The sequence below is a fragment of the Polyodon spathula genome, chromosome 6 (assembly GCF_017654505.1).
Source record: "Polyodon spathula isolate WHYD16114869_AA chromosome 6, ASM1765450v1, whole genome shotgun sequence".
Taxonomy (NCBI): domain Eukaryota; kingdom Metazoa; phylum Chordata; class Actinopteri; order Acipenseriformes; family Polyodontidae; genus Polyodon; species Polyodon spathula.
The window spans coordinates 45,394,172-45,407,969 of NC_054539.1; the positions used below are offsets into that span (position 1 = coordinate 45,394,172).

General features: G+C 39.0%; 1 protein-coding gene across 1 annotated transcript in view; it reads left to right on the top strand.

Moving 5' to 3' along the window:
- Window positions 1-13,798, top strand: part of macrod2 (mono-ADP ribosylhydrolase 2) — a 754,657-nt gene that overhangs the window by 676,109 nt on the left and 64,750 nt on the right. The window contains exon 9 of the mRNA XM_041252938.1: window positions 11,912-11,993. Coding sequence (XP_041108872.1) covers window positions 11,912-11,993 — 82 coding nt within the window. The remainder of the gene's footprint in view (window positions 1-11,911; window positions 11,994-13,798) is intronic.

Here is a 13,798-nt window from a genome sequence, read left to right on the forward strand (position 1 = left end):
AAACTGTTACTTACTTCCCACTGACACACAACCTTTTAACAAAGTTGTTGGAATGTTTAAATTGAGTTATGATGTTGCTACAAGGTTGTGTGTTAGCGGCTTCTCCCTGACCGCATGAAGCATGTGAAGCATGTGATCTAATATAACCGCCGGTCTCTAATAATCGCTGGTCTCCAATACGCACCTGGTCTGCTGGCAAATATTTTAAATAAAAGTCAGAGGCATTTAATTCAAATTTTATGGTATATACAGTTGTAGGCAAAAGTGTATATACACCAATGCAAATTAAAAATTTCTAGAAATTTCTCAAAAACAAATAATTTTTTTCATCCAGCATCGCGCAACTGATACAGTCTGCTAGAAGCGTAATCAATCCTTATTGTTCAAGTCGAGTTTTTTCAGCTGGGCGGCAACAGCCACTTTGCCGGAAATGCATGAAAAGGCCTGGGAAGAACCCTGTATGCATTTATATGTGTGTGTGTGTGTGTGTGTGTGTGTGTGTGTGTGTGTGTGTATACACACACTTCAGTGGAAAGATTCCACACATTAATGCGCTTGAGCTAGAGGGATATAATCCCTGATATATGCCCTTAGAATCTTTGTAACCACATCACAAAAACAAATCACACAAAATCACTTGGTCAGCTATTAACAAAATATAATTTAAAGTAAATTTCAACCTTTATAATAATATGTCAACTGAGGACTGGCTAAATCAAAACATCCAGGAAAATACGAGCACCTCTGAGGACCACTGTAGGAAGCAAATAGTTTTGAAAAAAAGGTGATATTAAGTCTATCTAGATGTTGTTTTGCAAGTGGTGACTTTTACTTTAACTCTTAAAACTCAGCCCCATTCATTTTGGGGCTCCAGCGCACCGAAGGTTATGCACATATTACTCAGGCACTGTAAAAGCCACCTGCGGTACGCCTAGCCAGAACTACGATCGCCTGAAGTTAAGCCTCTCATCATGTGAGTTCACATCTTAGGTTTCGTTTTGAGTCTATCGCTCCATCATTGTAGCAGCTAGACTGAAAGGGGCGGTATTGTTGGAAAGCTTAGAAGCTCAGCTTCCCCCTATGTTCATTTCATATTGAGGTTCAATGGTGCAGTGTTTTTGTGGGGTTTTTTTGAGCCATCTATGATTACAATGTGGCCAAACTTGATTATTTTGTTAGTATTAGTATGCCTGATCCTTTTGCAACTTATATAATATAAAAGGACGTTTTGCTGCCTTTCATTTAATATGTTACATGCATGCAGTACAAACTATCCAGTAGTTAAACATACATAAATGAAAATAGTGAAAAATAGGAGGAAATAGGGCTGACTGTAAAGAGTTTAAAAAAGAAATGGAGCGCTGGTTAAAAAGAAAAGCACCTTTTTCTTCTGCTGCAGCAAAAACTTCACGTCAGGCAATGGCAAAAGCAATGGAGAGTGCTCTGTCTCACAGTGATGAACAGCTGTTAGGACTCCTGAAAGCAGCTTATCTTAAAGCAACACCAGTGTGAATGATGATGCAGTAATTATAAAATAAATACTACAAAATGCACACAAAATGTAAAGATATTTCCCTTATTTGACAATAAATTCATGTATAATGAGTCTGGTCTCTGGGCAACTGTTGTGTATGATTTATTAAGGTCAGTTCCGACATCCGTTTACAGTAAATGAATACAGGAAATCTGTAAGGTCTCTAATCACTGTCACTGCCCTGAATTTGATTATGAGCATGGGTGCTCTGTGATGATGGATCATCTGCTTCTGGAGCTTTTGTCTCATTGCAGTATGGCTCTGGCTTCAGAGCTCTCGTATAATAATTCCTGTGAACATCCAATCTTTACATACTGGAAGGAAAAATCATACAACAGCTAGTTACTAGTGCTGCCAGTCCAGGGAGACTACTTATTTTTTTTTTTTTGACAGATTCCAGTCGTTAACATTCGACTGTACATCCCTTTTTTGGTACTATCGTGTGACATTTACACTTTTTTTTGTATATGAACTGCTGTATATATATATATATATATATATATATATATATATATATATATATATATATATATATATATATATATTAATATTTGAATTACATGTATTTGCTTTATTTGCTTGAGTATAAATTGAAAACACAAAGTTGGGGGGGTAAACTAATACATGGGCAAAAGCCCCCTTATACCAGCAAACCTCGAATGTCTGCAAAAGTGTGCGGTTACTGCAATCCCCGACTGTACATAGCATGGTTCAGGACCCAGGGGAGCCCTGTGGCAGACATGCATTCAGTGCAAGGCAAGTTCACGTACAGTACAGCCACGCATCTGCACCCCCACCCCCCACCGCCGCTCTACACTGCTGATTTTGTATTTTCAAAAGTTGACAGGTATGTAGTAATAATAATAATAATAATACAGCCAGACCACACCACTTCCCACATTCCATCGAAATACATCCATGTGGGCTAAGAAGGAACTGGGGGTGGGGATTGTATAATAAAATAATATAGATAGTAGGCTATATGTAAAGAAAAAAACAAAAAAAACTTTTAGGTAGAAGTGCTTATAAAATTGTTATTTTTGGAAATCTGCTGCTCAAACGCCACCAGGATATCTAATACGTGATTTTTAGAAAAACTAACACCTGAAGTGCACTCTAACAACAGTTTCGATTTCAGGAGTTCATTTTTGTTTTCTGTTACACTAAACTTACCATCTCTGTTTCAATAACGAATGAAAAATAAAATATATAATAGTAATTATACCCGAACCTCGCCCTCACAATGGGGCGGGGCTCGACATTTACACAAGGTTACCTTTTACGAAAACTGTACACACACAATTTCTAGTAATTTAACAAATAATCTTTAAAAAAAACCAAAAAAAAAAACCCAAAAAAAGAATAAATTTCACAAACAAGACAAAAGTATTGACACCCCTGCTTTAGTATTTCATGTGTCCTCCTTTTGCTTTTATTATGGTTTTCAGACCAGTATGTTACATCTTGTTGGTGAAATCTGGGCCCATTCTGTCTTGCATATTTCCTTCTGCTTAAACAGTTTGGTACACAATGCTTGGCTACAGCTTGTTTTTTTTTTTAGATAAGTCAATAGCACTTCTATTACTTCTATTGGATTGAGATCTGGCCATTCCAGAATATTTGTTTTCTTCCAGAATTCCACAGTTGACTTAGCCATATGATTTGAGTCATTGCCAATCAGCCTATGAGCAGATGGTGTCATTGTACTTTGTAGAATGTTTTATATATGGCTGCATTCATTCATTTGATCTCTGAACTGCTAAACCATCAAAAAACAAATTTTAAAAAATGGAAGGCTGGAGAGATGGCTGCACTGACCTAGAGGAGCTCCTCAGCAGTCTGGAGGACCAAGGTTGGTGCTTCGTCTGCGGGGTGTACGGGCACACGATGATTGTCTGCCCCTTCCAGGAAGAGGAGGAGGATCCAACCCAAAAGAGGAAGGTGGGAAGAAGAAGCAGGAAGAGAAGGGGGAGAGGAAAGCTGCAACAGGAGGTAGAGGACGAGGACTTGAAGGCCTTTTTCCGGTTCCTTGCAGCGGAGTTGTGGCCCAGCTGTGGGGTATATGGGCACATGTTGGCCCTATGCCCCATGCACTATGCAGAGGGGGAACTAATGCCCAAGTAGGAGGAGCCTGTGCGTCCAGCGCCCAGACGGGGGGACCGCGAGCGTCCAGCGCCCAGACAGGGGGACCGTGAGCATCCAGCGCCCAGACGGGGGGACCGCGGGAATCCAAAGCCCAAGGGACTGTTTTTCACACCTCCACCAGCAGAGGAAGAATGCCTGCTGTTTCCACCTCCACCAACAGGGGAAGAATGCCTGCTGGTTTCGCTCCCAGAGCGAGAGGGAGAGCCGCCCCAGTTCCTGCAAGTGAGGGAGAGCCGCCTCAGTCCCCTGCAAGTGAGAGAGAGCCGCACCAGTCCCCTGTAACAAGGGTAGACTACATGCCGCTCCCACCTCCGTCGCCAGGAGACTACACGCCGCTCCCACCTCCATTGCCAGGAGGCTACACACTGCTCCCACAGCCCGGAGCAGAGCAGCAGGAGCTGCCTCTGCCTCCGCCACCTCCACCGCCAGGAGCAGAGCAGCAGGAGCTGCCTCTGCCTCCGCCACCTCCACCAGCAGGAGCAGAGCAGCTAGAGCTGCCTCTGCCTCCGCCATGTCCACCAGCAGAGGGTGAATGCCTGCTGGGTCCCCGTCCACCAGCAGTGGGTGAATGACTGCTGGGTCCCTTTCCACCAGCAGAAGATGAATGCCTGCTGGTATCACTTTACCCACCATCATGAGGAGAGGAGCTGGAGCTGCCTCTGTCTCCATCACCATCAAGGGGAGAGGATCAGGAGCTGCCTCTCCCCTCACCAGAAGGACCAGGTATAGATGCTGGCAGTCCTAAGCAGCCCTTGCATAAGCTGCTGAGGGAAGCATGGGGAAGAACGTGCTGACCGCAGTGGCCGAGAAGAGGGCCAAAACCCGCACCCCAGCTTGTCCTGACTTCCTTCATGTCTTCGCCCAAGGATGCCTGTCTCACTTCGCCCAAGGGGGGGTGTATTTGGCAATGTTGCCCCGCCACTGTGTATTTCTGTGTTGAATGTTACGTATTGTGTGTTAATGTTGGTGTATAGTCATTGGTACACAGGATATAAATGGGTCTGTGTAACATGAGTGTTTAAAATGTATGTTTATATTTAGGCACGAGGATTGCACAGCACTTCATGTGCAGGTAAAATATAATATGTGAGCATGGGGAATTGCACTTTTATTAATTCACGTGCAGTTGCACTGTGACTCCAATTGAATGATTGATTCGCAATCGAGTCTTGGTACAGCTGTCATAAAAGCAGCATGTTTTCACTCACTCTGGGTTTTGTGTTCGGTGAGTGGAGAACGGTTGTGGAGACAGAGGTAATAAGAATTGTTAAAGTTAAAATATCAGCTCACCGTGTTCGTCTGTGTAGTCCGTTTTGTTTGTCTCTTTATTTTGGCTAAAGTGCCGTGTCCTGTGTTTTGTATGTCTTTACAACCTTTTATTTTCTGCTTGTTCATTTATTAAATGCTGAGCGCAACTCAAGCGCTCAGCTTCACCAAACTCCACCTCTCTGTTGTTTATTTGTTGGTTCCTGGTTCTGGTCTGATGTCACCCACTACTGTACAGTGTTTAACTGTACAAGGTTTTCTTCATTGAAGGCTTTCCTTTTGCTTCATATTTCAAAGATTTCAAATTGTTAAGTGCTTTTGTATTTATTTTTTTTATAAAGATTGTTTGCTAAACTACCAGAAAATATGTATTTTGGTCTTTATCACAGCAATATCTTATGTTTGCATTAGGAATGATACAGAAATCATAGGATCATAAGGTCAAAGGGCCAGAGTTTAAATTAGGCCAGTTAAATTAGAAATCTTCAGTAAAGTCATCCACAGTGGTCCATAAAGTCACTAAATTTGAGACTCGTCCTCATAAAGCATAATAATAATAATAATAATAATAATAATAATAATAATAATAACAACAATCTTTATTTTTATATAAGCTGGGATTTAAACCGGGTACATGCTGGTTACAAGAACGTTTCTTTAACCACAGGACCACACAGCCTCCTATAAGCTTGCTATCAAAGTGTTGAAGCCGGTCTGCAACATAGAGATGCAGATTTTATATAATACAGTATCCAGGGAGGCCAATCACATTCATGTAATAAAACATGTGCTCTTTATTGGTAGCGTTTATAATTTGTGGTCCAAATCACTAAATCTGGGTTACATGTAGGCCAACTTGCCAGAAAAAATACTGCGATTCAGGGCCACTATAGCAGGTCTGTTCCTGGTCACATTATGTTTTAAACATTCTAGGAAGTCCTGGGAAACTGTCTTGGAAGAACACGCTGGTCACTCCAACCCAGTTGCATGGGTACTTAAAGATTTTAATCATGCACTCGAAAGCTATGCTTGTATTACAGTGTAAAATGGCACATTTGTATCAATTATCCCCACATCTGGGGGCAGAACCCCTCGCTTAGGGAGAAGGCTGGGTTTGGCAGCCCATGAATTGGGATGCCCTTTGGCAAGCAAATTAGCTAACATTAACTCCATGATTAACCCCTGTCTATTCAGTCAGAGCCTGAGGTTTTAAGATAATAGGAAACGTTTTGAGAAAATAATTTAAATAGACCCCGTTAAAATGTGATTAAAAGCAACTTATCCTATGTTTAAGGTTCACAATAACCCCCTGTTTTTGCATTGCAGTACATTGTGATGTGGATAATGTATTTCTTCACATTGATATGCACTGTTAACAGTATATGTGCATTCACTAAAGCCTCACCATTATCCTTAATAAAAACAAACAAGATGGATTAGCCAGTGCAGTGTTGTAGAAATTGAAAGCTCATGCTTTGGATAAAAGAAGACTATGCCTTGAGTAGTCTGAAACTGGTATTAGATTATGCACATCAATGTGACAAATTACAGGTGCTTCCTCTGCATGTACTTCTTCTATTAGTTAGCTGATTCAGAGTTTTTGGTGACAGATGTATTATGAGGGAGATTGTGTATTGTAAGCAAATCTTGAAAGCCAATGAAAATACCTCATGACCTATTATGGGTCTATGCAGGGTAGCCTAAATTTCATTTCAGATTGGCATAAATACCACGGAGTAAACAACAGTAATGACAAGAGACTGGCAAACAGCTGTGGGCCATTACAGTAATTGATGCCTTTAGGTGAAATGGTAAATAAATGGGTGAACATGTGAAAATATATACTACATATTATAAGACATAGAGATATGGTATATAAATATGCATAGAATAATTTTCAGATGACATAATGGTACTAGCTAGATTAGTTTATTTCATTTTAATATATAAAGGTAATACCATTAGACTACTTTGCTGGATTTCCTAAAATTTAAAATTGGGTCCAGGCAAGTAAAAAAAAAAACCACAAACAAACAACAAAAGCATTGTCTATTGTAAAACCCCTTTTATAGCTGACTGAGTAAAAAAAAAAAAAAAAAAACATTTTAACTACAAAACTACGAACATGAAATATCTGATGGCTGATTTATGTTATATAACAATCTAGTGACTGATGTATGGATATAAAAAGTAAGCTTTGAAGTTTTGTAACTTTAATGGGTGTTATTCTCCTTTCAGAAGAAAAGAGTGGCAATGACTCGCTGGAGTAAATGTCTGTGAATTTGACAAAGGTCCAGTTGTGTTTTCACATTTTTAAACCAGTATGATTTGAAAGTATAATTTTTACACCCATGTGTTTTGCTTTTAGAGCCATATCTATTTGTATCAATTTCACAGGCCCCTCGGATCATGGATTGGCCCTCTCAGCCACAGTAAATTCTCACTTGCAAGCCTACATTCCTCTATAGACTTTGGCACAGTGCCTTGACAGTGTCTGAGAAGGAGTTTTCTTCCTTCCTTAAATAAATCATAGATGTCTGTATCTTATTTTTCTTAGCTCCAAAACCATGCAGCCTGTCCTTTTAGCCTGGGAGACTGTCTTGAAGAACACATGGTCATTCCAGCCCCAGTGCTGAGGGACAAGCCAGTTGCATGGGTACTTAAACATGATCAAAAAATAAACTACAAAACAGTCTGACGCTATAAGCTCAGGCTACAGTGACATCTAAACAATCAAACAATTTAACATGGCACACAGGCAGTTACCAGAAACTGAGCCAGAGCCAAAAGCTCCATAGGTTCATAAAGTAATGTTCTCTGTGCAAGAGTATTATTGCAGTTAAAAGTGAATGAAAGTATTTAATATGCTCTTTGCGTACTTTTTTAATAATATTATTTGTCAGTGATGTTATATTTATATAAAATATATAAAATAGCAAAGCAAGGCCTACGGCAAACTTGTATACTAATTCGTATGAGAATAAAGGTAGCACACACTGATATCTCAGTTCAATCAGGGCAAGGCCTGGTTCTTTATTCTCTCCCGGAGGGATTGTCAGTTCAAGTAGCAAAGTTTGGTACACAATACAGGTTTTCATATAACAACAGGGTACAGCGGGCAGAGTAGTCCAAACATTCCAAGTCAACACAGGTGATGAATAATTTGCAACACAATAGCTCTTCTCATCCCCACACACAAATACAATAAAACAACTTTCTCCTTCAAAACTCCACCTGTTTGTGGCTGTTCCTTCCTTACTTTTACAGGTAGTTGGAGTTTAATTTATTAATATAGGGATTTACTGCATTTATGGACAACTGGGTTCTCTCCAATAGTGTTGGGTGTCCACGTCAAATAAAAAAAAATACTACTTCTCCCCTCCCATTAAAAGTATGAAAGGACTACTTTTCATAACATCTATATAATTAAATCCTTACCTGTTTTATCTCATATACTGTATGCATGTTCAGCTTAGATCATTAGGCTTCCAATCTATTTCAGCAAAAACACATTTCTAAAGTAAGGAGGTAATGACCACCAGCACTGTGAAATTGTGGACAATCTCAATTACAGTTGCACACCCCTAGTGTCATTTCTAAAACCACCTCACTCTGAATTTTACATTTTTGGATTTAAGATTGGTAAATAAGAAAATAAATATCAAATTTTATGTCCGAGTTATCCCTTTTAGGTGTAAAAGGGTACAAAGAGGTAGACATTTTTCAGGTACAAACATCAGTTACTACTGTTAAGAGTTGAGGGCCAGAATGTTGCTTGGAAATGGAACTGGGCGTGGACAGTTTGCTTTTGCCGTCTTAATATTGAAAATAAAATGTAGTAAATATTTTGTTTAATGTTGCTAAATAGTAATAGTAAAGACAAAGGCCCATTTCCAGGTGACACAAAAGCTCCACTGGTGGCCTTTACTGAATGTAGCTTTGGTCAAATGCAAAATCACACTGGGTGGTCCACCATTTCAAAAACTTCTCTCTCTCTCTCAACTCAATTAAATGATGCTTTATTGGCATGACTTACAGTAACAGGTGTTGCCAAAGCAACTATACAATACATACATGTTTTACCTTCATATCTTGAAGGAGCCTGATTCTATTTCACTTCATTTTCAAACAGACATGACAAATTCCGTGAATTGCTCATCACTGATCCTAACTGCATTTCATTCTTGCAGTCGCCTAGTTTATTGTTATGCTTTTGTTATTTTTACTTGTTTATCAGTTGTCCTGACAGATTTTCTTTTCAGCATAAAATACCCAGTACAGAGTGTACACTGATAGCAAGTCCATCATTTAAAATATCTTTGATTTGTAGCAAAGAAACAAATAATCTTAAACACAGTCTTTAATTAGTTTTCTCTTTAGTGGGATGCAGACAGCTTAACAGCTACTAATTCATATTTAGTAAGTAGTGGGGTTCTGAAAAATCTAACGTTATAGGTGGAGATTTGAAAAAGTTCAAGCCATATGTATAAACTATGACTATATATAAACAAAGCAGGATGGTTTGGACAGCTGTTTCTTTTTTTTCAAAAGAGAAAACATTTCAACAGACGTAATGACAGATCCATCATTGTAGTGGGTGCTTCTTTTATCCGATTGGTATAGGAACGCAGAAACGTGTTGGCGTCGTTGCAGGTTTTCAGTTGTATCAATACCTCTTTTGTATCGTAGCAGTGCACTAATTTGCCCGTTCTAAGGTTTCACAACTATCCATTGGGTTTCATTTTTAATTTTTACTAAATTGGACTATTAAATTGGCGCAGGCATGTAACAAGCAGGGAATAGGGCAACTAAATTAAACCAGGACACTGTTGTAAAGCATAATATTCACAAAGAAATGTTAAGGGAATGACCATTTTTATATTACAAGTTTGCTGGAAAGTACTGTGTGGAATACATTCTGATCAAAAGTTAAATTTTTAGCCAAGCACTGGTGTTGGCAGTTTACTTTCACCAGTATTATGTGTTTGTCTGTGTGTTGATATCCCTTGTCTCTTCATTACAGAATGTCAATTTTCAGATGTGATTTCCTTGAGTGTCACTTGTTTTATTGCATGCATTTAATAAAAAAAATACCAGTAATACAATTTATACCTACTGTTTCATCACTATAGGTTCAGGCCAATATCTGTTTAAAGATGGAGTATTGAATGTGTCTCTAGACAGCACAGTGAATTAATCTTGCATCTAGTTGGGACACAAAGGATCCTTTGTTTTTGTTCAGCAAAACACACATTTCTACATGTATGTACAGTACCCGTCAAAAGTTTGAATGCACCTGCTTGAAACCAGGTTTTTCATGATTATCTATGCTTTTAGCAGTATAAACTTGTCTGTAAACACTTAATATTTAATTATATAATATGCATACTTATATAAACTGAGAATCCTAAGTGAATTGCATTAAAAAATGTGTCAATTTCAATGAAATGGTCACCCAAAGCAAAGGGATTCCAGTCTGACGCCCAAGTCAGTTAAAAGTCTGAAATGTGTATAACACTGGCCTAAGTATAAAAGTGTCTTTGTTAGATGTTCTCTGAGTTAACTAGCATGTTACCTAATTAACCTTTTGTCACCAATTATTGTTAACAGGTGAGGGTCCATGATTACTATAAATATAGGTAGCATAGGTACAAGTTTGTCATACCTGAATGTAAGGGAGCAGAAAATGGCAAAATACGCTCAGTTAAGCAAAGAAAAAAGACAGTCTGTAATGACTTTAAGAAATGAAGGTCAATCTTTAAGACAAATTGCAAGAACTTTGCAAGTGTCTGTAACTGCTGTGGTCAAGACCATCAAACGATTTGAAGAAACTGGCACTCATGAGTACCGAACAAGGTCAGGCAGGCCAAGGGTGACCTCAGAATCAGAGAACAAGTTCATTCGAGTCACAAGTCAGCGAAACCGGCAATTAACTGCCCCTGAAATACAAGCACAGCTAAATGCTACTAGAGGTACAGATGTTTCAACATCAACTGTTCAGAGGAGATTGCGTGAAGCTGGCCTAACTGGAAGAATTGCTGCAAACAAACCATTGTTAAGAATGCAGAATAAGAGGAGGAGACTTACCTGGGCCTAAAAACACAGAAACTGGACGTTTGAGGAGTGGAAGTTGGTCTTATGGACCGATGAGTCAAAATTTGAAATATTTGGGTCCAACCATCGAGTATTTGTAAGGGGCAGAGAGGGTGAGCGCATGAGTTCTGCATGTGTGGTTCCCACTGTCAAGCATGGAGGAGTCAGTGTCATGGTCTGGGGTTGCTTTGCTTGTGACAGAGTTGGTGATCTTTATCAAGTCCATGGTAAGCTCAACCAAAGCATGGCTATCATAACATACTTCAGAGGCATGCCATTCCATCAGGATTACAGCTAGTTGGGTAGTCCTTCATTCTTCAGCAAGATAATGACCCGAAACACACCTCAACGTTGTACAAGAACTATCTGGCGAAGAAGGAAAGTGAAGGACAACTTAATCTAATGACTTGGCCTGCTGTCTCCAGACCTCAATCCTATAGAACCTGTATGGGACGAACTAGACAGAAGAGTCAAAGCAAAGCTACCCACAAGTGCCCTACATCTCTGGGAATTGCTGCAGAAGAGCTGGGAAGACATGTTGGGTGATTTCCTGCTGAAACTTGTTAACCGAATGCCTCGTGTTTTTGAGGCTGTTATTAAGGCAAAGGGTGGCTATTTTGAAGAATCCAAGATTTAGAGACAATTTTCAATTTTCTTGAACATTGCTTTGATACTCCTTATGTTTTGTTTTGTATATTGTAACATGTGCTTTCATTTTCAAGTATTTACAGAAACTTATATGATGTAAAACATTGTCAGTTATGAAAAAAAATTGTTTCCAGCAAGTGTACTCAAACTTTTGACTGGTACTGGATGTCTGTTTTGTTTGAAGACATGTGCCAAACAGCTAATGTGATGTTTCTTCCTTACCAGATTGACCGTGTCATCTTCTGTGTTTTCCTAGAGATGGACTATAAAATCTACAAGGAAAAACTTTCCAAGTATTTCTCTCAAGGTATGTTATTTTTGGTGTGTGTGTCTGTGTCTGTATGTATATATAAGTATTCAGACCCCTGACCAATTCTCTAATTTTTCCGAATTAGAAATGGTGCATTGAAATTTTGTTCTTTTGATATTTTATTTTTAAACACTGAAACACTCAGAATCAATTATTGTAAGGTGACATTGGTTTTATGTTGGGAAATATTTTTAAGAAAAATAAAAAACTGAAATATCTTGCTTGCATAAGTATTCAACCCCTGTGCTGTGGAAGCTCCCAGTTTGCACCAGTGAGAGAAATTGCCCTAACGAGGACACAATTACCTTACCATTGGCCTCCACCTGTGAACCATTAAAGTTGCTGTCACTTATTCTGGAAAAAACCCCACTGTTGAAGGATCATTGTTAAGGCTGTGAATCTGAAGGAAAATGAAGACCAAAGAGCATTCTACAGAAGTTAGAGATAAAGTAATACAAATGCATAGATTTGGGAAAGGGTACAAAGTAATATCCAACTGTTTGGATATCCCAGTGAGCACAGTTGGATCAATAATCAGGAAGTGGAAGCTGCATCACACCACCCAGGCACTGCCAAGAAAAGGCCTTCCCTCAAAACTCAGCGTTCAAACAAGAAGGGGACTTGTGAGAGAAGCCACAGAGAGACCAATAATCACTTTGATGGAGCTACACAGTTCAGTGGCTGGGAGTGGAGTAATGGTGCACCAGTCAACCATATCAAGAGCTCTGCAGAACACTGGCCTGTATGGGAGGATGGCAAGAAAGAAGCCCAAGCACAAGGCCAGAGCAACATTGGAGTAGCTCAAGAACAAAAAGGTGAATGTTCTACAGTGGCCCAGTCAAAGTCAATCCCATTGAGAATCTACGGCACTATTTGAAAATTGCGGTCCACAAGCGTCGTCCAGCCAACCTGAACAACCTGGAGCAAATCTGCCAAGAAGAATGGGCCAAAAAATATTTCCCAACATAAAACCAATGTCACCTTACAATAATTGATTTTGAGTTTAAGTGTTTTAAAATAAAATATCGAACAGAACGAAATTTCAATGTACCATTTGTAATTCAGTAATATGAGAGAATTGGTCAGGAGAATACTTTTGCAAGGAACTGTATATATTGTTTAATTAATGATTTATTAGTTAATTATCACTTGCACCTGGCTTTTATTGTAAATTAGAGCCAGGTGCAGGGTATTTAAAGAGAGTAAGCAGTCTGCACAGGGCTGCTGTTTGAAGGAGCCTGATTTGAAGGTGTGCTCAATCGTAGGAAATAAAAAGGGTACTGTGTAAAGCCTTTTCAATGAAATGTGTTTTTGTAAACCTCTGTGTTTTGTTTTGTCAAACTGGTAAACACCTTACCTGTCCTAAAAATAGTGCGTCAGTGCTTTGAAAATTCAAATTCTGTGTCCTGGGTCTGATTTTAAAGGGGCAAACGAACCACGGAGAGTGAAGCCCGGTTTACATGAATGCATATCAAAGCTTTTTATAAAACAGGTGCTGAGCAATATAAGACACTTTGTGCACTAAAGAACAAATCCACAAGCAAATGAAACAGTTGCAGGTTTAAGTGCAATTGTGCACTTAATTGCAATAACTTACAACAAACAAGACAGTACTAAACAAAATGACATACAGTTTTGTATAACTATGGAGCCTCCTTTGTCTGCAGATTTATTTATTACCAGTAAGCCATATTATGTTTTTATTATCATTAACTTAATAGAATTTCCCTCCAGTTGGCTTATGTAGAGATAGAATGCTTCATAATATTTTTTTTTGTATAACTTTTTACCAATTTACTAAA